Genomic DNA, 27,499 nt, shown 5'->3' with positions numbered 1-27,499 from the left:
AATTAACAAGAAAAGGCAAATGCTGTTTCTCTACTGAAACTGAACATTAAGGGAATTTATAAACTTTTTTTTTTATGTTGAAGCAGGGCAGATTTTTTTTTTTTTTTTTTAAATTACTTATCCTGTCCCCCTCTGTGATGGGATCATGCAAATATTTACATTGCTAAAGAAATTGTTACAGCCCTGAAATGGGTTATTTGTTCAAATATCAGATTCGGATTTTGTGCTGTGCTAGTGTTTTTTTACAATCAAGGATTCAGTTTCTGAACTCCTGCTGTATCGAGATTCTTGTGTTAGTGTCCCTTATCATAAATGTTGCCCAGGAGCATCTTTTTCACAGCTGTTACATGGGAGCATAAATGCAATTGTGATAATAGAGAACAACAGATCTCTTGCAGAACTTCCAAAACCAGATGTCATTGCAATAAAAAAAAAATCAAAGGCTTTTTTTTCTGGACCAGCATCTCTCCATCACTGAACTCTGTTTATGAAAAAATAGGTAATTGATATGCATTCACTTCTTTTTCATAGATGAGTCAGGAGAAATGCAGAAGGATTGTAAAGAGAGGAAATGCAACCTGGAACTGCTGTTATTCATTTCACATGCTAAAGAATAGTAAATAATGCACAAATATCTGTAAAGTTCCGTAGAAGTTTTCTTGGCTTGATATGCATTTTTCTGTGAACTAAAGTTGTTAGTTTGGAACTGCTGACAAGTTGATTACAAATGACTTGACTGTTCCCTAAATACTTCAGTCTTCATTCAAGTAGTTTGTTTCACTCAAGTAATAATTTAGTTCGCATTTTTTAATGCATTCATCAATTTGTGTTTTAACTTTTATTTTGTGAATAAGTCTGATAGTTTGAGAACATTGCAAAACTAGTTTGAGTATTACAAAACTTCAGTAATTTGTTGATGTGAATTGTGAATGTCGTGTATCAATTTTTTTGAGTCCTACATTTTATTTCATCAGTTTTCAAGTACGTTTGTTCCTAGTAAGGTTTACAAAAGGGAGTGTTTGCCCCCTGGCATAACATGCTGGGAAAGACAGCATTTTCCTTTTCTTTGCTATATTATTTTTAAAAGTTTACCAGGTTGTATTTCAGTAATTTAATAGGCGATTTTAGTTGGATTTTTTTCCTCTCCGTGTTTCAGCAGGTGTTTTGACAGCAGATAGGTTAATAGGTTATGAGTTTCCAAATAGATGCTATTATTGTCTCATTTTTCATGGATTATATAAGGGTGACGGGAAGGAAGGAGAATTCTCCCTTAATACTTTGGGTTATCTTTGTTAATGATTTGTGGGTTTTTTAGGTTTTTTTAAGCAAACTATTGGATCAAGTAATCAACATATATGCTTTTACACTACGTGAGTGCTTTTCTCTGAAATTTTACTTCATTGCTTTGTTATTTCCATTTCAGTGAATAGCACAGCATGATCTTTGATTCAGTAGACGAGGAAAGATTTATTTAAATGAAGATATTTGCACACATTCATTTCCATTTCTCATTTGTTTTCATAATTCAATTGCAAGGTGAAAGTTCAACTGTTCTCTTTAGTAAGATGTGCTTCTTAAATCTAGGCAGATTAGATTGGACAATGTTGTTCCTGCTTCACTGTTGTTTGTCTTGCTCCCTTCCAGAATGAAGGTGCTTAGAGAAGGTTTAATATGCCAACCTGGTATTTTTCAGGCTTGTTAAATCCTAATCCTCAGTTTCAATGAGATAGTTGAGACATTAATCATGTTAAATTTGAAGCTGAAATTTGTCATATTCATTTTCATTTTGAAAGCAATTAAATGCCTGAGAACTTGACCTACCCTCACTGCAAGGTGGCATAAATGTCGTCTTTAAAGTTTAATAGAAATCTAGTTTAATATGACCAAAATGATAACACATAAACAATTGTTTATTTTCCTACTTAGTGCTACATAATTTTCCCCACTTTTTATTTAAAAACAACAAAAGCAACAAAACCCCTTTAAAATGTTCCATTTTCCTGCAAAGAAATGTAACTAGCATAGGAGTTCTCAAGCATTAGGATATTTTTCAGTTTATAATTGGCTTAGGATACAAGATGATGAAATGGATTTAATTATTAATATGCCCATTTATATTCTACTGTGGAAAAGTAGGCAATGAAGTAAAGTTTGAATGGATTGACTGTTCTGTAGGTGTGTGAGATATGTGAATGTTACCTTTGTTCCCATGCTACGATGGAGGAGTATTTTGAAAAGATCTGGGCCTGTTTTGGTCTCGTCGTTGGTGCACAGGGAATTAAGCAGCAGGCAAAAAGTAAATATTACAAAGCTGTTTCATTCACAGCTTGCTTTTTCCCTTGTGCTGAATAGGGTCTCCAATAAGGGAAAAATTGAATTTGTAATTAAAGATTAAATTGTGGTATATATATACTTAGGCATCTCCTGAATATTAAATGTTCCCTTTTGCAATTTCAGGTATTACAGATTTTAGATGAAAAATATATATCAAAAATAAGTGGAATAAAAATCCATTTTAAATTCCAGAATAACTGACCTACTTTCTTTTTCTTTTGAGAATATTAATTTTTAATTTCTTACCATGTACAGATGGAAAATAGTTGAGTGCTGAAATTTAGTTGGAGTCATAGGGTATGTTTGTAATGGGGATGTGGCTTCATTCAGGTATAATTTTGTTTCTGTTTCTGAATGCACACATAATTGAAACAATGTTATACTTTTGCAGGAGAAATTTGTCTTGAGTTACGGATTGAGAAATTGGATGCCAGAGATGTTGTTAATAATTGAAATTCTTTGTGTTTCCTAACATTAGTTGCACTACTTAAGACAAAAAAGGAGTGAAGTTCCTTGAGTAGCTGATGTAACCTCTTTTCCATGTAGACCATCCTCTTTTTCTCTCCCTCGCATATCAACAACCAGGAGGATGTGGTTGCTGCAGATAATAGCTGTTCCTAACTTCTAGGGCTGTGGGTATATCTCTACAAATAAGCATTTATTCTACAAAACGGTCCATGTATCTTCATCTCCAGCCAGAGCTAGGTCATTCATCTAACTAATTCTGTATTTAAATAGATGTGAAGACTTACACTAAGCTTTTATAGTTTGGAGAAGTAAAAAGACCTTGGTTTTCATGTTTCTTTTAATGATAAATTGTGAGAGTATCGTGTTTTATGTTTGCTATTTTCTGCTACTATCACTTCTTCTAGTACATCACATTAAGTTAAATTAATCATTCACAGTTTTACAAGTTTAGACAAAAGTCTAAATGGAATACATTTAAAATAAAATAATGCAGATTAAATATTGATTGCTATTAAAAACTTGACACGGATTATTTTGCAGAATGTAAAATAAAGTATTGCCTTAAAAATTATATTAACACAGATAAATAATAGAGCGTACAGCAGGAAATGAAGTGTAGAGGAGAAACTATTACATTTAACAGTGTTAACAGAGTTTTTCCAGCCTAACAGATGAGATGAACCGAATCATTCTTCTATAGATCCTTTCATTTGCTGAGCTTCAGAGTGGTTGGGACCAAGTAACTGTATAGCAGGAAATTGTTATCAGTAGTCCAAATGGCCATTTGCTGTAATGCTCTGTTATGGGAGAGCAGAGTAAAAACAAAAGTAGCTACAGATTATATGGAACATACAACTACGGGAAATTGGATGGTCATGTACTGCAGAAGCAACATCAGTGTCAGAGTGTGTTTTCACAAATGAGTCTTAAATAAAAAAGAATCTGTTTTTCTTACAAGTGTTAATGCTGACGAGCTGGCTAGTCACCTTAATTGCTGCTTCCAAAATGTTTTCTACGTGTAAAAAAGAATAGTAGCAGTAATGGGGAAATAAATTCAGAATTCTGTGTATATGCTAGCAATGAGTGTAAAAATTGAGTGAACCTGAGAATAGTCTTAGCAGCTTTATTTTATTAAACAAGAGAACGATAGAACATTTGTGTGACTTTTGTCAATTTAGTGATAAATAACTTTTCAATTATTTCTCATCTTATGAAACACTAGGCTAAAATGAAGTAACTCACAGAAGTGATAGATTCTTTTCTCATGGAAATACTGTATTTTTTTTCCTTGTCTTTACAAAATATGTTGTGCACAGTTGGATGACATTATTTTTTGTGAATCCTAAAAGGATTCCATCAGTTTTTTCCCAGCAATGATTAGTTTATTCTGCTCAGAGGAAAACACTGTGTTTGCTGCTGTTTCCATCCCTGTGGCAGGATGCTTCTGCAGCAAACCACAGCAGCTTGCAAGCAATGCACTTTCTAAGGAAAAAACACGTACCTGAAATAATTATCAACCTATTTAGCAGTGTTACATTAAAACTACATTGAAAGTTTGCATTACTCAAAATTGATTCCTGTAAAAGACAAATTCCTGTAAAAAAAGGGCTTCAGTAACTGAAGAAGCAAAGTTTAACTGCTACTTGAGCTAATGTTTATTGTTAGTGCATCTGGAGGGAAGAATAGTTTGCCATATATTGTGTGTTTGGTGGAAAGGACATGCATCATCTTTCCATTATTCTTGCTCATAAAAAAATACTTGTGAAAGTAGAACTGTTTTATGAAACAACTTTGATGTATTTATAAGCATAATGTGTTTTTTTCATGTATACACATAGACTGTAATTACAATGCCAGTTAAATTAGCTTCCTAAATTGTGAATAACATAGGCTGTGTTTTCTATAAAATGTTAGTTCCAGGTTCTTTTGTAAGTACAGTTTTTGTGCCACTCAACAAAACTGCAAAGGCAACACATGTGGAGCCTTAAATATTTTTTTTACCTCAAGTCCTTTATAGATGGGATATAAAAGCACGTTGTATAACATAATAAATTGTATGGAAAGGAACCACATGTTTTCCAAGTAGAAAAAATGCATTTTAGTGTTCTGTGTAGTATGTTTATAACCACATGGCATACTTTTAATCCTGGTTACTTACCTAACCATTCTTCCAATTCCTGCGTCATTTGTCAATTTTCATACTTCAGTGAAAGCTGTGTCTACTCTGGGAAAATTTCTTGCTGTTTAGAGTAGATAGGCTTAAAAAAAAGCTAAAACTGTGAATATGCCCCTGTTGCACATTTTACACTGGGGATTTTTATTTGGAGGTGATATAAAATAAAATCGTCCTTTCCCTTTGCTATAGTACTTTCTAAAGCATAGAGACATATTTGTTCTTAAAGACCCTTTTCCCACCCAAAAGCTATATGTATGCAGAATGTATGCAAATAGCCACTATGAAATGTGAGTCTCACAGTAAGATGCAGAGATCCAGAGAACTGGGGGGAAAAAACAACCAACCTCCCCTTCCATAAAAATAGTTTCTTTGTGGGGTTTGTCTCCCTGAGGAACTTCCTGATACTTGGATACTCTGTCGTGTAATTGGATTGCAGCTCTTTCTGAATACTGTTTTCTCCTCTTGACAGCATGGGGTAACCTTGGAAATGTTCTCAAGAGCCAGAGCAAGATTTCCGAAGCTGAAAGCGCCTATAGAAATGCCTTGTACTACCGCAGCAACATGGCTGATATGCTTTATAATTTGTAAGTATGCATGGCTTTCCTGGGGTTGGATCATCTGTGAAGCCTGTCATGAATGGAGCTATTGATTTACTTGCTGGAAGTGGAGATGATGTTAGCTCTTGCTTTGTAATAGTTGTTTCGTTAATCGTGCTCCTTAAACTATGGGGTGGACAGGAGCTTTTCTTGATCAACATTATCGTATATTCACGTATTGGGTATAGAAAAGGTAAACTTACAAATCTGTTTGCTTTAAAAGAAGAAAAAACCCCTCACGCTGAACAAAGTACAGATAGATGAGCTGGCAACAGTAGCACTCCATCTGTTTCTGACTTGCCTAAGATATAGAGGTGTTATTTAGACTTCTTTTTTAAGTCTGTATAACACTTGGTGGGGGTAGTGGGTTTAAGCACTTCCTAGCATAAGCCAATACCCCTCGGTTAGCTCCAGAGATCTGAAATGTTAAACCAGCAAATTACTTTTCTCCTGTGACTGACTTTAGAGCAGCATAGGTTCAAGACAGTTTAATTACTAGAATCCTATTGTAGGTAGGTAAAAGAATAAATACCATGAGCATCAAAATAATTATACAGCAGGGAAAAAGATTTCCCAACTCATTAACGTACCAAATCATGAACACAGAAACTAGCGTCGCGCTAAGCTTCTCACCGAGGCACGATGGTGTTGCGTGCCCCAGCGGGAAGGGGGCAGGTTCCGTGGGTGTCCTGGCTGGGAGTCTCGCCCGCTCCCTGCTCAGCGCTGCTCGTCGAGCTGGCGCTCGCCCTGCCATCACCCACCCTGGCCAAGCCCCCCGGAGCAGGGTTCTGCTGCGAGACAGGCTCGTCACCTCCAGTAGCCCTACGCTCTTGTTTCATGATGTGTGCGGAGAACAAAATCCAGGTGACTGCCGTTCGTTAGGTAGGAGTATGAAAATAACGTCCCGTGGGCGGTAGAAAAGTATGTGTGCGAGAGGAGCGACGTGTGCAAAAACTAAATGCAAATAATAAGCCTCTTTAAATAAATAAATAAACAAATAAAGTTCTGCCTGTAAGTCCAGTTTAAAATGGTTGCTTATAATATCTGAAAATGAATTTTACCGTAACAGACATTTTCTTCTTTTTTCCTTGTTAAACAAGAAATAAGTTGCCCATTTCATTAATTTACCTTACAGTTAAACATATTGTAAACGCAAAATAATTTAGGGATAGACTTTCTGTTCCGAAAACAAATTTGTATCAAAATATGTATATTTTTAATAATCATACAATTACACACATACACATATGCACATAATTTTTTTGTCTCTGTTAGGCAGTGGAGAGCACAGAAAGCATATTTCTAAGAAGAAGCTCCTTCTGCTCACATTTAAAAAATAACTTCTGAACCCAGCAGAAGCATATAGGAAAAAAAGTGACAAGACTGATACTCCTAAATTTCTCATATGCCATTCATTTTGGGGATGAAAATTATAACTATTAAAATTTTTTGTATGTCTATACAGTACTTTTGTCTCTTACTCACTCACTGTATCATAGAGGGAAACTGAAGTTAATACCAGGGTAGAGAAGAGGAAAGGGCGATAAAGACAGGCATGTAAAAGAAATCAGATTTCAGTAGTTTTGCTGTTCTCGGAACAAGCTGATAATCATCCGGCTTTCCACTGATATACAAAATATATGCCTACAGACCTTCATTTCTGTTGAACAGAAGATTTCTTGGAATTCTACTGAATTTGTTCAAAAGGAATTTAACTCAAATGCTGCTTGGAATATATAGGGCATGAAGTTACCTTACATATACCTGTGAAAGTAAAGGAAGTATGTTCAGAGAAAAGTGTTTGCTATGTAGTATGTGTATATGTATGCATATGCAAAAAAGGATCTCTAATTCTTAACCTTTCTACTACTATCCTGAATGCAATAGAATCCTTTCTTTTCTTTTTTTTTTAAAAGCTTCATAAAACCATTAGTTATTCAGTAGAAATTTAAAAATCTTGCACCATTTTTTTTTGGTTTTGTAATCTTTTGCTGTGTTGGATACTTCCATATCCAGCATGAAAACTAGGTGGTGAAGGGAGTGGGCTTTGATATTAGGAGACCACAAATGAATTGATTATTTCAAGCATAAACTCTGAAGAGCTCCCTTGCAAGTTCAGCCCATCCTCGGCATGAAGTTCTGTGGGAGCCTTTTACAAAAAATACTGTAATGGAAGTGTGTGTCTTACAAGAGGCCAGTTAGATTTGCTGTTTCTGTTTTTTAGTATGTGTCTTTGAAACTGAAACAGTCTTTTAGTAGAACTTTAGGAAAAAACCACCCTTACAGTCATTTCTAATTACTGTATTTTGGCCACAATATATCCTAAGTATATTGTGGTTTCACATGCTCTTTATGGTTTCTTAGCACTGATGCCTCAGTATTTGATACATATTAATTGGCAGATGCAGCCCAGTGTTCACGCACAGCAATAACAAATCTAAGTGCTATCTGATCAAGGAACAAATTATTAAGGATTAACTCACAATTTTTAATGGGTCACCATCAAAGAGAGAAACTACATAAACAGAAGCACTTGATGATCTCTCTTTCCTTCTTTTTCAAGAATCTAAAATGTGAGGTTGGCTTAGCAGTTGGCTATTAATGCATTAAAATCTAGAGAATTTAACAGATGAGACGAATGGCTGATTTCAGTGGCATATTTTTATTTTCTGACTGTTACACTTTATGGCTCTGAGTTGCAGCTGCTTTTGCCACTTAGCACAATTTAAACTGCATTAATTTAGATCACATAATTACCTAATCTCCATCTGAAGGTTTGTCTGCTTCTGAACATGTCATTTCCCATAGTGTTCGAATGTGTCAATTCTGTAACCTTAAATAAATTGCTAAACTTCTAGAGACCAGCAGAAAATTTTTTATTATTATTTTTATTTATTTTTAAAAAAGAGGGGAAAAAAAGAAAAAAAAAAAGCTCTTGCTAACATTAATATTGGGTTGGTGGTTCATCATTACTTTAGATATGGCTTAAAATGGTTTTGTTCTGTTGACATTTTCTCAGGTCCAAGTACGTATAAGTAAAACTTATGCATAGCTTATACCTCAGGATAGCTTGTGACCCAGCCTGATCTGAAACTCTCATGAAAAACTCAGAGGCTAAATTCCTGGCAACTCTGAAAGCATTTGAGATTTTCATAGCAATTTCAGTGCAGAAGGGATTTCAGTTGTTGTTTTATACTGTAAATGGAGACTGTATTACAATATGATTTTAATAAGGTAGTTTGTACTTCAAAAATACATATAAAGGGGCCTCCTATAAATAACTTCTCTGACATCTTGAGACTACAGTGCAGGTAATTTTTACAAATAAATCTCAAAGCCAACTTCTCAAAGCTATATAGCGCTGCTGATTTCAGCTAGATTTCTTAGGGTAGTAAATCAGCATAAACTGAGATTTCTTTCTATGCTTCTTTTTTTTTTTTTTTTTTTAACTGAGAAATCCATGTATTTTAATACTGTGAAGTACCAAGGACAGAGCTGTAGAAAAACAGTAGTTCTTCCAAACTAGGCAATGTTCGGTAGATTAAAAACAAACTACTTTTAGTTTGGTTTGGCTTTTCAGTCTTTGTTGCCTTATGATTGTTACCTAAAGCTCATGGGGTTTTTTGTATTGTTTCAAATTGCTTCTAATTAATGACTAAAGTAAAATTGCTTATCTGTCAAAAGACAGTTTTGCATACATTATTTCACTTGTATTTAGGCCTAGCTGTGCTTAGAGTATTCTTTTGTCATCTGTATTAGTAATCTACATGACCTTGACTTTCTCAGACAATTTTAAGGATGTTCGCAATCTGATATAAATATTGAATATTCCTTTAAAATTATACTAATTACTTTAAATACTGTATTTTTGGAGTATACAATGTCCTATAAAGGATGAATTTCTACCAAGTAGCCATCCCCTTGCTTCTCTCCCAAAATATCTCATTTTGCCTTTAGTGATATAGGGCTGTGTGTACAAGTTTATTATTCAGATAAATTAAATTATTTGAATAAGTTTAAAGTATGAATTTCCATAAACTTTACTTTGGCAAACTTAGGGTATTATGTCAATAAATGTGGATTTTTTTAGATTTCTGTTAAGTAAAGTCTTCAATAGTAGCTAAAATTTTAATTCTGTAAAGTCTGGGATTGGAGAAGTGTTTTATATGCAAAGTTTAACTCCACATGCTTGGGTAAAAATCAATATGAGCAAAGTTCTTCCTTGTCTGTTGTTGCTAGCCTATATAAATCTGAAATTGTGTTCCTTCTGCTTCTGCCTTTTAAGGGTGCTGCCATAAAAATCTCCTTTGCTGAGCTATCAGAGACGAAAAGAACTAAAAGCAGGCTAACCTGCAAACCTACGTTGAGCTGTGTTTGAACTGGCCCCAGTGTTGCTGCACCACTTCACGTGGTAGGAAATGAGTCAAGGTTAGGGTTCCTCTTCCTTGATAGCCCAGAAGTTTTTATAATGCAGGATGTCGGGTTAAAAAGCAAAGAGGATGTGTCGTCTGCTGTCTAAGTACTTGATTATTTTTTTCTCAGCTGTGAATGCAAACTTGTTGCAAACCTGTTTGGAATTAATCTCTGCTTTGCCAGCTAGTTCTTCCTCTGTCAAAGATAGCAGCTGAAATTTGTGTCTTACTGTAACCAAAGCTGTCTTGATAAAATCTTGCTGTATTGTGAGACCGGCTCTTGAGGTAGCACCCAGAGGTCCCTTAGGTGACGGGTGGTGTCCTGCAGCGCAGAACTCTGCTCTGGGACCCTCTGTAGGGCCTGTATGAAGTACAGATATTTTTGTAAGTAAGATTGAGAGCTGAAATGCATTCAGTGACCTAACTATTCAATTACAAGTCTCAGTATTTGAAATTGTGGTGGTCCATAGTCCTTACATAAACCTTCTCCATTTTATAAAATTAGGAAAATAATTGTTGGACCCTGCCATTCAGTTTCATAAAAGGCCCCTCTTGTACGGAATTCTGTCCAGCTCTCAACCTATGTTGACTGCTGGGGCACGTGAGGGGGAACGGACGTCTTGTTTGAGGACTGCTGGCACAGCATGCCACCGGCCAGTGTCCAGAGGAGGGAGAAAGACAGGAGCAATGCTACTTCTCATCCGTATGGCAGCCCTCCCTCTGTCAAGGAAACAGGGGTTGTGAGATTTTGATGTGGTGCTGAAATGCTAGTAATCCCAACCGAACTGCCCCAGTAACAGAGAAAAGAACAGGACTATATTTTTCCACCAGTTTGCTAGCGTTTGGAAAGCTCTGCCCTAGATCTAGGAGAACATGACAGAGTTTTGACTGCACTATCTGAAAGACTAGAGGTTGTTTTGGGGGTGATTGTTTTGTTTTGATTTTTTTTTTACTAGGGGTGTTATGGATGACTGTTCTTAGTGAGTTCTGCAAAGGGAATGGTCATTCTGTGTTAGTGCCTACTGGGTATTTTTGGGTTGTTATTGATTAAAAGAAGTAGGATTTATGTTCCGTTTACATATTTCCTAACAGGATGTTATTGGAAAACATTAAACATGTTCCCTGTTTGTACTGTTTCTTAATGATTGACTTTCTTGTTAATGAAACCTAGTTATAGACTCTTACAAAAGGTTAGTGCTCATTTGGTTGAGTAGCTAAATGGCTTGCTTCCTTAAAAAAACAAAACAAAAAAGCCTTAATTAGAGACGAAACTTAATGGTTTCATGTACTCGGCTGCTGTAACATCCATACCTGTCTTTCTACCCACTGGTTTTGCAAATGACAGTGAAAGAGTTGCCTTAGGCAAAGCACATTCTCTATTGCTGTGTGGCTGGAGACACATCTGTGTGGGGAATAAAAGAGGATTTTCTTCCATTTATTTCTCTGCTAGCGTAGCATTTAGGTAAATATAGTTTTTTGTAGATAATCCCACCTGAAATCAATGGGATGAAGGGAGCTTGAGGCATGGATGAACTGCAGTCATGGCAAAATACCAGCTAACAGGCCCTGTATTAGCTGTTATCAACCAGTAAACAAAATTGATTAAACTATATCAATATTGTACCTGGCTTGAAAATTTTATAAATATTTCACTAACCTACATGTTTACCTTCATGACAGTTATGGTTCCTGTGTATTGTACTTGGTCAATTTATGCCAGCTTTAGTCACAAGAGTTTGTTTTGTAAGTAGACCAGCTGGCTTTAATAGGACTACAACAGGAAGAAATTAATATGTAACTTGAGGAAAACAGTAGACTATCTACTGCCTGTTTATATTTTGTGACTGCTTTCCAGTCCCTGAAAACAGTTTTGTGCCATTAGTATTCAGTGACTCTAGGTCAAAACCCAGGCAGAGAAGAAAGACAGGAAGATTTTTCAAGTTGTTGGTCAAGCAAGATAGGTAAAAGTTGGCACCTTAAAGAATTCAGGATGGTTGCAAAGAACTCATTTGGGGGAAATGTTTTCCTCCACATATTTAAATGAGCAATTCTATCTATAGAAGTGATGTGCATCATTTCTAGATAGCCAGAACTTGTGTATCATTTTTTTCTTCTTATTTTTCTTCCTATTAGACAAACCGGATTCTGAGACACTTCCTAAGTCACTGGGTGAACTCTGCTACTCTTGCGAGCAGTCAGCATATATCCTCCGTTTCATAAATGATTCATACTCCACTGTAAAATTAGGTAGAAGCAACACAGGCAGAAAGGCTGTTCCAGAATCTTGCTACTGTAATAGTTAGAACTTGTCTCCTAATTAATCCTAAATTAATTAACGGACAATTTATAACTGTTCACTTTGTGTCCTATGGTTTAAGTAGCTCTTTCTTTTCCAAGTAATTTCATCCTCATGTGTTTCTAGAGAGAAACTTTATTTTCCCACAGTACTTGTCTTACTAGGCTAAAGGAGCCACTGGCTTCCTCCCCACCCTCCCTCCATTTGATAGGCTTCATATTTTCCCACTTACATGTTTCAATTAGCATTTTAATTTATCTGCCTTACAACTGGGAGGTGGACTGGAGAGAAAGAAAGTTTTGGAACTGAAAACTTGAAGAAACCGCTCCTGTGTTTCGTTTTTTGGGGGGGCATTTTGGGGTTATGCTTTTTTATTTATTTAGCTTGGTATTCTTAGCGACTGTAGAAAATCTATTAAAAAGTGCCAGAAGACTTTAAGCTCGTCATCCAAGTTTATCACGTGAGCTTACTCTTCTGTATCAAGCGTCCTTATTTCAAGGACTTACGTTCCTTTGTTCATCCTTGCATAAGGAAGAAGGAAGGCTTTGTGTCTCTGTAACTACAAAAGATAGGTACGTACTCAATGCGTGCCAATTGCTCTGCTCCACCACTGGCTTATGTTCAATGCTTTGCACTGTATCGCTGCTTTTGTATTCTTTCTGTCTGCTCCTTCTCCCCTCTGCCAGCAATCTCCAAAGAGCAGTTATCATTTTGAAGTGTGAACAAAGAAGGGCAAAGGCATGTCAAGAACAGATCCACTCTTGGCTATAGGAGGAACTTCCCTATGTAGCCATCTGCCCAGGCCACTGGGAGGGGTGAGCTACTGGAGACTCAGCAGTGCCCACGAGGTGTGAACTCCAGCTGAGGGATGTTCTTCCTCTGCATCTAGAAATTGGTCATTCAGAGCAAACTTTTTTTTTCCTTGTATTTACTATAGATGAAGTGGCAATATGAGATTAAAATCAACTGTCTCCTTTAAAAGGAAATGGAGTACAACTATGTATTTGTTGAGCTTTACAAATGCACCCTGAACTTTTTAAAGATGTCTTCAACGTAATAAAGTGTAGTAATAAGCATGACAAACAAACTTTACATTGTTTGATTGTGCAATTAGATAAATTTACTAGCCAAATTGGGAAGTTTTGGCTAAACATTTAGTCTTTGTGTGTGTCCCCCTCAAAAAGATGGATATATGCACGCACCAAACCTTTTTTTAGGAGGAGTTTGCCATTTTTTACAGACCGTTAATCCATTATCACTCCTTTCCAGGTGAGTGGAAGGGAACTAATTTTTGTCTCAAAGTTTTGAGAGCCAGTAGAAAAGGAAGCACAGACTCCATCTGCCATTGCCAGTTTTTGACTTCAACCCTAGCCATCAGCTGGAGCACAACGGGTTGTCGAAGGAAGGAAGGAAGGAAGGAAGGAATTGGGATTTTGATAATGGGGCTGAACAAACAAATGCTAAGAACTTCAAGGAGGTCGTGGACTTTCATTGTGACAGCCTGTGGGTCTCACTTCATCTGCCTCTGTCTGCTCCTCTATTCCGTAGTGAGTCAGCTCATTTCTTGCAGGCTTAGCTTGCTATAGTGATTATGCACCTATTAGTTCCTAACTTATGACACCACAACTTCTTTCTGTTCAACCATGGTCGGTTTGCTTGAAAGACGTTTTGCAATTCTCTAGTTGAATTGGCATAGAAAAGTTTTATTTCAAATTTTGCTCTTTATGTATCTTTATGAAGACACTTCAGTTTTATTTTTAGTGATTTTAAAGTAATTTTGAGTATCTTTTTGAAAATTCTCTAGCTGGAAGATAGTAAATGCTAAAGCATGTGAAAATAAGACATAGGAGGCATATGGAACTTTGCTCTCATGGCTTTGGCCTCCGTTCTGAAGTGAAAGAGACTCCAAAGTCAACTCCCATGAAAAAGGAAGTGTTTCTGTGGCAAAATAACCCATACTTCACCAATTTCTGAAGGAGAAGGAAAGAATATATAATCAAACTTCCAGCTGAAGCTTGTTGAAGAGTTGTTAATATAACTTAACAGACTGCAAAGGCAATTGTGTTCAACCTCTCAGCTTCTTTGGAAAGAACTTTCAAGTGCTGAATGGACGCTTTTGGTAGTATGACCTCTTTACAATCGTGTCGTGAAGGACATGCTCCCTTCAGATACTCCTCACTTGAGCCTGTCTCTTTGCTTCATGTTCATCTTGACAACAGTGAACAATTTTCAGGGCCAGCCACTTTCAGAGGCAAGCCCAGGACTTGCTGCCTGAACTCAGTGTTGCTGGAGCGGCCGGCAGAGAGTGCGGAGACTGAGATCCCTCCTCTGAAAATTGGCGAGATTTTTGTCTTGGAAATGGCTTAGATGCTGTGAAATACAGCAATGGAAAGGAGAATATAGGACCTGAGGACTTGCAGATTTTCTTGAACTAATTTTGAAATAAACAGTACTTTGTCATTTGATCCTGGGGCTTATTTTGTATTTTGCTCAAAAGGTAAATATTTATAAGAAGGTGGTGGTGGTTTACTTGTAGAAACTGGAGACAGAAGCAAAACTGAAGTATTGCTCCTTTATATTCCTTCTGTGTGGTGAATGAGACAATAGAGCTGTGGAAGTAATAGTGAGCAATGCTGTAGTTAGAGACTGGGATTATAACCGATGCTCTAAAAAGAGAAGTAGGACATTTCACAGACAGTATTAATTTTGGCAGTAACTAAATTTGAAGTGTTTGGGTGTAGTTTTAGTTGCATTTTGTGAGTAATTAGATTGAGGTTGGCGAGCATATTTATAGGCCTACATTTTGTTTAAGCTTAAAGCTAGAGAGGAATCTGATTTTTTCGTCTTGGAAGTGAAATATAACTGCTCTTTAAACTCTTCTAATATTCACTGTAAATTCAGGAATGCTTTGCAAGTTTAATGCAACGTTCATCATCTTAACTTTTTATCTATTTAAATAACTATTTATCCCTTCATAGGTGAACATCCAAGCCAGTTCCCCTAAGTGTTAATTTTATTCAACTAAAAATACTACTTTTTAATTTTCCTTTAAGCCTTTTCCTGACTTTGTTTAATCTGCAACTAGAACTAGAGACTCATAAATCTAGTCATTTTTGTACTGTCAGAAGCCACAGGGAAAACCAGCTATCAATCAGGACCAATTTCACAAGGAAAAAAAGGCAGTTTCATGCCTTGTCAAGGTTTTTTAGATTATATCCTTTCTTCTTTTTCTTCTACCAAACCTCATAACAAATAGAAATAAAACACTAATTATTTGCTGGAATTCAGTACTCAATCTTGCATCTGAGCAGCTTGGGTTATATATATATGTATGTTTGAGAGAATGTTAATGGAACAACTTCTGGAAGCGGAGTAGGAAAAAAAACCACCTTAAAGTATCAAGTAATTCATCAAGAGTGCCAGTACTAGAGCAGCACAGAAGATTAATTTGGTAATAATTACAAATAAAAGTTCTTTTAATCCAAAAAGCACAAATGTCATACACTTACCAAAGTAATTTATTTTGTTCAAGTTGACCAATTACTGTATTACTTCTCTTAATATGTGAAATAATTTATTCCAGAACTAAAATAAGAATGGAATTTTTTTGATAAATTTGTTTTTTAAAAAGTGAGAAGCAGCTTAAATGTCAGACCATGCAACTCATTTGTTTTTATGTTAAATCTACTGCTATCAATAGAAAGCTAGATAAAAATACTGTAATAATTTTCCTTGGAGTAATTACAGTCTATAAAAATTTTTAGAGTAAACAAAATTCAGGTTCTAGAAAATTTAGAAAATGTTATCACTATCCTGATGATCATACCTCTTGCCACCTTCAAGACACTTGACAGTAGTTAAAAACCTTGGTGCCATACCAAAAAGTATCCTGAATGTTATTTCCTCATTGCTTACATTACTGCAAGCACCAACTAAATTTAAGTTCTGTTAATATTCAAAGTGATTTACTACCTAATCCGAAGTTAGTTGAGAGATAGTTTCAAAAACAAGGCCATGTGGTGCTGATAGATAGTATAGAAAAAAAGAGGATATATTCCTCCATTCTGTTAAATCCTAACCCAGTGATAGGAAGCAAACAACATAGACACTGGCTACTTCTTTAGCTAACTGCCCTACTTTTTTTCTTGCCCCAAAGTCTGCTGATTTAATTCAAAAAGTTTTCCTGAGATTTTGGAGGGAAAAAATATCTCTGATTAGAGACTGGAGATGGAAAAAGTCCAAGCTCTTTGCAGTTCAAAAAGCTATCAGCAGATAAAAGCATAGAGGAAGAAGAGAAAATTGCTGTAGGTTAGGGAAACTGCAAATAGATATGATAACCCTCCCACCTAAAAGAAATAGCTACATTTATTTTTTTCCCAGATATTTTGAGGTATATGAAGAAGGACATCTACCTGTGGATAATAAGGTCTGAGTTTCTACCCTGAAATGACTAATTTTTAAGGATTTTTGAATCCTTGTGATTTTAATATATTTTCATATGCTTTTTTTCAGTCTTCTAAAACTTCGGGAACACTGTGATGCTTTGAGCCTTCATTTAAGCATACAATTGTAAATTCATTTCAATAATGTCCAGACCACTTATTTCTCATAAATTTGTGGGTGGCTGGTATAAATTGTAATTCATAAGGATGCTTGCCTTAAAAGCTTTAATTAAAGTAACTGGAAGTATTCGGTACCATTTTTGATATGTCTTCAGTTATTAAATTTGTTCAGAGCTTAAAGAAGACAGGAAAAAAATGAACTGATGTAGGTGCTTAGCTGTACAGTGAATAATCTAGTGATATTGCTCAACAAGAGGACTGGTTAAGGTAATACATGTGAAGTGTTAGGTGGTTAACTTTATTGTGCATTTGAAAAAGATCTGCTTATTTCAAGTCAAGAAAAGACGACAGGCTAAACATGAATGACTTAGTTACACATACCTCTGCCATACTCCATCCGCTTTAAAAAGTCTCACAGTCTGCCATTTTCTCAACTGAGTAAATGAATCTCCTAATTTCCAAGAAAGCCAAAACTATTTCATTTAACATCTGCTTTGTTAAAGCCGTATGGATGCACCTGATGGCTATGAGTTAATCCTGTTTTCACACAAAATAATTTTCCCACTGAATTGTTAGTAATATGCAGTGTTGTTATATCTCTGAAATACCAGTCAGCATATTTTTCTTTGTTACCTTAGTTTTGTTTTCAATATTTATTTTGAAGTTACTCTTTGCAGTAACCTCCCTCTCTTCTTTTCTTTTTCTTTTTTTTTTTTGTCCTTATGCAGAGGGTTACTACTTCAAGAAAACAGCAGGTTTTCGGAGGCATTGCATTACTATAAACTGGCCATTGGTAGCAGACCCACACTAGCTTGTAAGTATTTCAGTTACACGAGCTTGCATAATATTGACTATAGCTTTTTAAGGAAATCTTCCTAGTCTTTAATATCACTTTCTTTTTTTCAGAAGTTTTTCATTTGGAAAGCAAAAGATGAATTTGTGCACTTTTCAGTTGAAAGCAAGTGTTTATTAGTCAACAACCACATTTAATGTGGTGCAGGGAAGAAGCAGATAATGAATTAACACTGGGCAGCACTGCTAGAACCTAAGATGCTTCTGATCTGGGGTGGTGAGCCACACATGCTACTGCCTGAATTTTCAGGCTCCTGTTTTCTGTTTCTTACAGCCAGTCCTTGATTTTTATGATATGTGGTGTGATGAATAGTACAAATATTTTTGAGGTCCTTTCATTTTTCCTTTCTTGCCTGGGGGAAATAGGAAATAATCCATAGGATGTTGCCAGTGACAGGTTCCAAAATTAAGTGGGTGCTCTTTACAATTGCTGACTTTTTTGTAGATTCAGTATTAAATCTTCTGTATATGTATATATACACATACACATATATATGTATAAATATATGTATATATTTTTGTAACATTTCAAACAATGACACTATATGCTTGATACATTCCGAATAAGAGGAACGATATTCAGCACCCTGCCTAACCAGTGTTCCCTTCCCTCCTTCCTCAGTCTTTATAGCCACTTTCTCCTTTCCTTGTCTTTGAACTTTTACCTCTTATATATTCCTTTTTACACCAGTGATTGATCTATATTATACAAAAGCCAAATTAGATAACCATGGGATCTCTTTCAGGTATTACTTTGAAGTAAAAAAAAAAAGATTACATAAAACAAAATGGAACCCCATTAAAAGATAACATTTTTTGCCTCTTCACAGCTGCCTATTTAAATACTGGTATCATCCTGATGAACCAAGGGAAGACAGAGGAAGCCAGGAGGACTTTCCTGAAGTGTTCAGAGATCCCTGATGAAAATTTGAAAGATCCTCATGCTCATAAAAGCTCTGTTACTAGCTGTCTTTATAACTTAGGAAAACTTTTTCATGAACAAGGACACTATGAGGTAAGACTCTAGATTTGTCTACAATATCATGATAAAAACTTCATACATAAATAGTACCTATTGCTTCCATCCAGATTTTCAAACTACATCGCAGGCACGAATTGATTGAATTTCACCAAATCAAGATTAGCATTCTCTACAGAGAATATTTGTTCTCTACAGCCACAGGTGTGATGATGTTAATTAGCAGTGTGATGTTCTGATGTCAGAGTCAACATTAGCAATGGTCGCATCTGATATGTTTTAATTCATTCTTTTTGGCTTTGTCCCCATGGCTGGTATGCAAAGGATATAGCCTGATTACAGACCAGCCGACCTAAAGTGTACTGACTTTTTAAATCAAAATAGAGTAAGTTGAAAAAATGCATTTATGTTTGCTTTTGAGTCTCCAAAATAAGACCTAGTTGGATCAATTCAAAACTTCAGGGATTAAAAACATCCTACTGTGTGCTATTTTCAGATAACTTGACCTAAGTGCTAAAGTGGGTTGGATATTTTTAATGTAACTGTATGCTGCACCCAACCCATCCCATCTCATTTACGTGTGCAAACGTGACTGTTGTGATTCCTCTCCATTCTCCCTGATGAAGTTACTAAAACTGGACATTTGCTTGAGTTTTGACCTTTAGCAGTATTTGAAAGAAAGTCATTCTCTCTTTGCATTGCCAGGCATACTTCAGAACAGGAGTCACACATGGTTTTGATCCACATAACTCTTCTTGACTGAGGCAGTTACCTCAGCTGTTTAAGATTAGTCATGCACAAGCTCTATAGATTCTCTGTCATCTGTCTGCTGAATCCAGCTCTGTCAGATGGCAGTTACTAATTGGTTAAAACACAGACAGCTAATACATCCATAAAGATAAGAGAACAGCAGCATGTTGTCTGCATGGCCAATAGAGTGTAGAGCTGGAGCGCAATGCCTGGGAGGTGCAAGGGATTTTAAGAATATAAACCATCAGATTTCTGCCTGGTGGTCACTGCAGTCTGACCCAGCCTTGATTTGACCATACACTTAGATTTTTTTTCAAGCATATTTCAGCCTTCACAAACTGCGACTCTTCAATGGGATGATGTAGAAAATGATGCAGACTGACCAGTAAGCATCCTAAGTGCTGAATGAATCATAAATGTGTGGTCAAGTAATTCAAGGCACAGCACATTTGTGAAGGGAATCCAATTTTGGCATTCTTGACACTATAGTCCATCTCATTCTTTCTGTGGAGCAGACTTCAGTTGTGAGGATTATGTTTTGTTATTATTTGGCAGTAGACAATGATTTCTTTAGTTTTAGGTCACTTGCTGTAGCTTAGTCATCAGAAAGTCCTTTGTCTGCAGTTTGATATTATTCCATATTCTCTGACAGCTTAGAGGGCTTTATATATGTTTATAAACTCATGAGTCATTGAGGGGTTTAAAAAAACATGTTCCTTTTATTTTCACCTGGAAAAAGAGTTGCAATATTGGAACTAATTTGATCTCTTGTCAAAAAGCTTCACTGAATTTCGTAAAACTTTTGTAAATGAGAAATGTGAACTTTCTGTGACATTTATGATGCCAATGTGTTTTCTTTCTCTCTGCACCTTTCGTTTTGGGGAAGGAAGATAATTTGGGTTTACTTTATATGTCAAAGACTGCTTTTGAAATTGGTGCTTTACTAATGATTTGTCCCACTTGTGTGTTTCTTTTCAGGATGCCCTTATGGTTTACAAAGAAGCAATACAGAAAATGCCAAGGCAGTTTGCACCACAGAGCTTATACAACATGATGGGTAAGTGCATTGTTAGTGCTTCTGAAAGATACTTGAGGAGTCAGGCAGGGTGAAACAAAGAACTTAGCCAGGCAACTGGTGCTCAAATGAATTAGCTAATGAAAACAAAAATAATTGCCTTCAGTAGATATGAGCCAAACCAGGTTCAGAGTTTAAATGCCAGCAATTGCAATGCTGGATAAGGCACGATAGATGATGAGACTGTTAGATACCGGATATCTTTAAGAGTGTCCATGCAGCACTTGTACATTTAGAATGCATGGGTTTTTTCTCTGCCTCCAGAATCTCTCATCCACTATCTTGGAGACCTTGTGTGCAATTCATACAGGTTTTTTTAATCTCCCATTTAGTCATCTTTGAAACTAAGAAGAAATTGTATTTACTTCATAGAAAATGGAGTGAGATTGATTGTAACATAAAATGTTACATTTCCTTGTAAACCGACAAAACGTCCAAACAGGCCCACAGAGGTAGTTGGATATATTTGCAGGTTGTGCCAAAAACTTATTTCCCAGCTGATGTACTGTTAGTTAGACATCTACAGTGAGAGAATTCTTCATCCAGGACCAGCCTATCTGTCCTTCAAAATTTTAGCAGAGTCCCTTGAGTACATTAATTAAATTAATTTAGCTGAGGTGGTTTTTTGTTTTTCAACTTTAACTTCAGCTCCTCGTTTTCTTCATCATATCTTTATACAAGATACATTAAAGAGATAAAAGAAAGAAGATAATATGCATTATTATTTATAGTATTCAGATCTGTAAACAAGAGGGCAGGTTCTTCATTGTTCCAGAGATGCTTTTAAGTGGAATTCTCTCTGAAAGGGCATATGTTTCTGCTAAGCAACCTCAGTGTCTGGCCCAGTAGACTCTGTGAGTGCCCATCCGGGATAGAAAAGGATGTAAGATGCCTTTAAAGTAGTTAAAAGTAGAGCAATTAAAAATATATGAAGAAACAATTAGGATCAACAGGAAGCACGTGGGGTTTTGTGGCCTTTTTTACCCCTCCCGATGCCTAAAATACAAGGGAATGTATTGGTTTATACCAGTTGGTTTGACACAGTTGTTGAAAGGAGGCACCACTCACTCTTCTCTGCTTATTTAGGAAAGGCATCTTTTATTATCTCCTTACAAATACTTGGCCTTAGGAAAAAAAATTTCTAAAATTGTAGCTGTAACTGATGCTATGCGTTTGCAAATCTCTGTAAATGCTAAATTGAGTACTTCTCAATGTCAATGTCAATTTAATGTCAATAATAGTATAAACACTTCCTTAACAGTTCATACAGTTCAATGGAGAGTTACTTCTCCCTGAATGCTGACCTTTATCAGATTAATGCAAATGGCTAACATCCCTAAACCACACAAGTTGATTATTGCACGTACTTTTGTTCATAGGGAGTCTTAGATGAACTATTGTTTTATCAGTTCTATTTATCAGCATTTGCTGATAAATTTGGTGAGGTTATCAACAGTCACCACGCTGAGAATTAAGCCTCTACATACTATTGGTGTCCTGTAGTGATCGTTGAAGTACTGCTGTGCTCCAGCAAACCCTCTGAAGTTTGACTGCCCTCTTTAGTGCAGATATATATTTCATAATTCTGATAAAAGTGCTCCGCAGAAGTACAGAAATTGGAAAATTTAAACCAATGCTGTTTCTAGCATGATGGTTGTTCCTTCACAAAGCAGGCCTGTGCCACCCTTTTTCTTTTCCCGTGAATAGATGCTCCCTTTAGAACCACTATGACCTGTAAGATTCTTTAGTTTTTTACTTTTTTGCTCATTGGTTACTTTTCAAGGTTCAGGAGGCCTTTCTCAGCTTCCTTTATAAGCACAGTCTATGATTTCCGAGTTCACTCTTTTCCTGGGATTTGCATTTATTAACTCACAGAGCGATAGTGAACACAAAGACCAGCTCAGTCCTTTGCCCGGGCTTGGCTGCTGCTACACTTCCCCCCTCCACTGCTTAGCCCATACTCTGGCCTCTGTTTCCTTTAGGCAGCCGCTGGCACTTCATGGATGTCCTCGCAGCATAACAAGTTAGGGTCAACTGAGATTACCTTAGCCCCTTTCAGCTTATTGCAAAGAGCAACAGGCTATTACGGAGCTCTGTAAAGTACAACTTGTCATTAACGTACGATATATTTGTATTTTGGTTGCTGTTTTGATGGCAGCCGTTGCAGGGAAACCAGAACTTGCTGCACACTAGTTGCTGAGGTGTGGCGTGTTGGCCATGCTGCAAAGGCAATCCGAGAGGCTACATAAAAGAGTCGGGTAGTGACTTGAATTGAATGCAGTGCAGCTGTATTAACAGCAGGACTCAGACTGGTTTGTTTAAAGCTGTCCTGGATGTGTCTACATGTAACGTTAGTTAGGTTAGTCTCTCCTACCTGTAATAGTGTAAAGGTTAGATGACAAGACAGAGCTAGGTAGCTCTGCTCACTTTATAGTGAAAAAGATACCTCTGGGGAGTAATAAAGCCCATCTGACTTAGACATCTATTTTAGATTATACAAATAATCCCCTGCAAGCATACTTTTCCTGTAAAAGGAGCTGAGATGACTAGCTTAGACTTGCTAGCTCAAGTTGGGTGAGATAAATCCTGAACACCTATTCAGTCATCTCTTTGGATCGGGTGTGACAGGAGGACAAGGCAACCACATCCATTATCAGGAGTGCATCCGCTCTGCAGCTCGTACCGTGTCACTGGGCATCAGAGGGCCGACTGGATTGTTTATTTCTGTTTTGATGTTCGAGAGAAAATTATAAACACGTTCGCTATAACACTTTCTTTGATAAACAGCATTACGTAAACTTGTCTGCCTACTTCTTGCCTTTAAAAGGCAGACTAGAGGAACTGAAATAGGCCAGTCCTGTCTCGTGTGCTTGGAACTGCATGAACCTGACTCCGCACTGTGCCCACTCACCCCGTGCTCATTGCTGGGAAGGAAGGGGGAGAAACAGGGGAGTGCTCCCCATCTGTTCGGGAAGGAAGGATCCTTCCCTGCCTCTACGCGTGGAAAAAGTCTTCACAGCTTATCATGAAATCCAAGAACAGTTACAGTTTGAGGATTATCTGGTGCAGTTGTTACTGTGATTAACGTATTCTGAGTCTCTGGCAATCGCCCTGCTTGGTTCGGTGGCACACGTATTGTTACATATTGGCATGTGATGTAAGAAAACAGTGCTTTCTCTAATTTTTAATAATTACTCAGTCATGTCATTGAAGATCTTCTGGAGGCTTTTTTCCCTGTATGGGGTACATGACATGCTCGAAAGAGAATAAACAGGAGACAAACTGTTTAAACTGAATTAGGGTTTGAACTCCAGCACTGCAAGTGCGGTAGCATTAACACTCCAACAGTGCTAAGCCTTTACACCACCTGCTTTCCCTGTTTGTGTTACACTTCTTTTCCTGTGCTTGCTTCTATTGGCCTTTTGCTCTGACAGACCCAGTGACTCATTCCTCCAGTGTGCCAGTCTGCCCGGCTGACTCTCATCGTTTAAAACTCTAGAGTAACTTGCCTCTTAAAGGAGAAAGAAGTATTGGGGCTCACGAAGCAAGCCATCCATTTGACTTTGCATTTATTCGTGGTACAAAAGGCAGGGCCAGAATACCAGCATCAGATGTTCTAAGTTTGTGCATATGAAAAGTTGCAGGGTAGATTCTGGTCTCCTGTTGCTGTGATTTATTTTGCCAGGTGTGCAACAACTCAGCTAAAGAAACCATATGTTTCTCTGGCTTTGTACCAAGAAGTAAAACCTTTTCATTTTTTTTTTCTTAAAAGAACCCAAACCAGCTAAAAATTAAAACTCTAAAACTAGAAGCAAAATGATTATTCAACGAGCTGTATAGGGTTGGCTTGGTATTTATTTTCTCCATGTCATATTTCTTTGATGTAAATTAAAAAGTACATGCTAAGGTTACACCGATTAATTTGCTTGGCATGGCAACATGCACTACAAAGGCCAGAGTCCAGCTCAGCTGCATTAAATAGGTAATATATTTTGTTTAAAGTTTCAATTAAAGCCTGGGGTCAAAAGATAAAATGGTCCCTGTGGGATCTTGAACACTTTAATGCCAATATTAGTATTGCTTAAGGATCAGCCTCTGCTCTAGATGTCTTTTGCGTTCCTTGAAATCCGATATTGTACAGTTGATTGTATTACATTGCTTTTAAAACCACACTGGCCCACCTGCTACAGTAATTCATACTCCTGCCAGTTAAGTGGTGTGAGGTGGACCATGGAGGCTTTATTTTAAAACTGAACAGTAACAAGAAAGATGTTGGGGTGGCATTGTTCAGGTTTAGATTGGCAAGATACTGCCATAAAGACAAAAGTCTTGATCGCACTTCATCTGCCCTTGCCAAGTAACATCTGAAGGTCTATTTTCAAATGCATTTAATGCAAAGCCTTGCAAACACTTTTGATGAGAAACGCGAGTTACAAAAGAAGCTAACAGTGCAGGAGCGAATACAGTTAATGATGCACAGATTAGAGTTTACATTTCTCCTTGCTAATCTGCTACGTTGCACATGGACAGAAAACAAATCATATGCAAGTGGCAGTCAGGTACAGAACAGGAAAGGGGAGCCAGATTTTACATCTGGCGCAGAGGTTTGCATCATAAGTACAAAGGCTTAGCATGCAGAGAGACTTTCTGTGTTGATGATTATAACACAACTATTGCTTTATTTGATTATGCTTCTGGGTGGATGTGGCTGTTTGTACAAACCTGTTAATATTGTTAAGGCTCCTATCCCATTTGCCCCCTGCTCCCATTAAATGCTTTTTTATTGAATTACTTTTAAATATTGTTTAGAACTCCAAGAAACACTTTTGCTGGTATACTTTTACAGTTCATGCTGTGCAAGACTTACTTTTTAAGAGCCAAAGATGATTAAGCTGTGAAATACATATCCCACATCATAACTTATGCAGAGCATGGTACCTGCACTTGTCTGAGCTCCAGTCATCAGTGTGCTTCCTATGCATCTCATGAAGCTTTACTGACAATTTCTTACTAAATGTACATTACAAACTTTTTTTCTTTTAAAACTAGCTTGGTGGGAAAAAAGGGGTTTTTTTCTTTCATATGTATATTTTATTATATGTTCTAGGGAAATAAGAATGGAGTCCACTCCAACAGTGATGGGAGTAAAAGGCTGTGCTTCCTTCTCTCCCCCTCCTTGCTCCCATCCTGCTACTTTAACTCTTCCCCCTCTGAGACTTTTATGGTAGTTTATATCTGCTGTCCAAAGCTGAGTATAAATCTCTGGGCTGACTGCAACGTCTCCTGTTTTTTCACTTGGTTTTGTTTGAGGGATTCAAGCTGGGTATGAAGGTTACAGCAGTGGATTGCTGAGGGGGTAGTGGATGCAGTGTTTGGGACCAGGGTTTTTTTCCCCAGGTTCTCAGGCTTTCTTAGTTTTATCTCTTCGGACTATTGACCTATAATTTCATGTGAAATGCTTGAGTTTTCTTAGGCAATATTCTGAAAGAGCTAAGACTTTAAGCCTGAAATGCATTTGTATTTTAAACATATGGGGGTTTGTATGAAAATAGGTATAATCATAACATTTGTAGACCAAAAATGTGGTCCAATACTGAAATTGGACTACAGGGATCCCAGTTAGGCGTGATACTAATGGAAAGTGCTTCTGTTAAGAGTGTTTTAAAGAAACCTATAGTGGCATAATGTCTATCTTTTACTGACAAAAGAAATAATCTTTAAAATGTGTGTAAATAAAGTAAAAGGCAAGAAAAGAGTACAATCACTTGTTCAGTTATGAATTCTTAGTTTGTACCCTTATAATTTACTGCTGGTTGCACACCTGTTGGAAAATGAAAATGACATTATTTTTCTCAGGTGAGCTCAATGCTTCTATTTGTGTCAATATACTTCTTTCACTGGAAGTCATTGTACAACAGGAAACAGCTGTGCAAAGTCCATGCTGTTCCACACTGCAAATGATTTTATTTTGCCCTTCGTTTATATCTGTTTCCCACTTTAGGTTTTTTCCTTCAAAAGTAGCTTAGTGGTCTAATTAAACCACATCAAAGGCTTTGCTTTGGCTAATTGAGGCCTATAAGAATCTACTCAACCAAAGTAAATGTGGATTGACTCACATCTGTCAAAAGCCCTCTTAAAATGCAATACATTCCTTGAAATCTTCAAGGAGATTGTTCTGTAAAAGGAGGAAAACCAAACAGAATATGCTTAGTCTGTGCAGAACTTGATACTCATTAAGTTCACATGCTTCAGCTGTTTCAGAGAAGATGTGCATGCACTGCATATTTATCACCAAGACTGTTAATCTTTTGCAGTATGTCTTAAACATTGGTATAGTGTAACATCAAACTATGCTTCTAGATTTATTATGTTATTTTATGCGCTGGTACCTAAGGGAAGAAAGAAGGAAGTTATATATCTAGGGGGGTGCATTTATAGTAAGTGCATCTGCAGCCTTGATTTGCACAAGGAGGCTGCATGGCTGCATTATAAAAGACACAAACCCCTTGTGGTATTGTGGTACACAGGGATGCAGACCTCTCCATCTTTTTCTAAGGCAACGTGTTTATGTTCCCAATTCAAAGAAATGATGGAAAAATGAAATTTAAATCCTGACTGAATGTATATATTTCCTTTCCAAAGTGCATCTCCATCTTCCTTTCTGTTTTGACTTCTGCTCTTGTCAATGCCAAATTCTGTATTTTCTATATTACACTTTTACGATCCAGCAATTTGAGTGGCAGGTAATTAACATATACCAGGTTGATGCAAGACAGATTTACCCTGAATTATCTCCTTTACAGAGATAATTTTTCAGTTGTCTTTTCAGCAATATCTTTTGCAGTCCTAAGAGGAGGACCACAGGAGGGACATATGTTCTTAATCTGAAAGTATGGGTACGTGGCACCTATAGAGGCACAATGCCATTATATCCATAGTTCCATTGTACTTGCTCATAGATAAGTCTAACATGGTTCTGCAAGGAAATGGCCTTTGCTT

The 27,499-nt window shown here is 36.8% G+C and overlaps 1 protein-coding gene across 1 annotated transcript in view; it reads left to right on the top strand.

The window, feature by feature from the left end:
- The window catches only part of TMTC2 (transmembrane O-mannosyltransferase targeting cadherins 2), a 259,189-nt gene that overhangs the window by 163,226 nt on the left and 68,464 nt on the right, over window positions 1-27,499 (top strand). The window contains exons 4-7 of the mRNA XM_052774546.1: window positions 5,448-5,562; window positions 17,573-17,658; window positions 18,527-18,711; window positions 20,404-20,482. Of these exons, the coding sequence (XP_052630506.1) occupies window positions 5,448-5,562; window positions 17,573-17,658; window positions 18,527-18,711; window positions 20,404-20,482 (465 nt within the window). The remainder of the gene's footprint in view (window positions 1-5,447; window positions 5,563-17,572; window positions 17,659-18,526; window positions 18,712-20,403; window positions 20,483-27,499) is intronic.

Source organism: Harpia harpyja, chromosome 23 (assembly GCF_026419915.1).
Source record: "Harpia harpyja isolate bHarHar1 chromosome 23, bHarHar1 primary haplotype, whole genome shotgun sequence".
Lineage (NCBI taxonomy): Eukaryota > Metazoa > Chordata > Aves > Accipitriformes > Accipitridae > Harpia > Harpia harpyja.
Note: the sequence above shows the minus strand (reverse complement) of the source record. Positions and strands in the feature narration are given on the sequence as shown.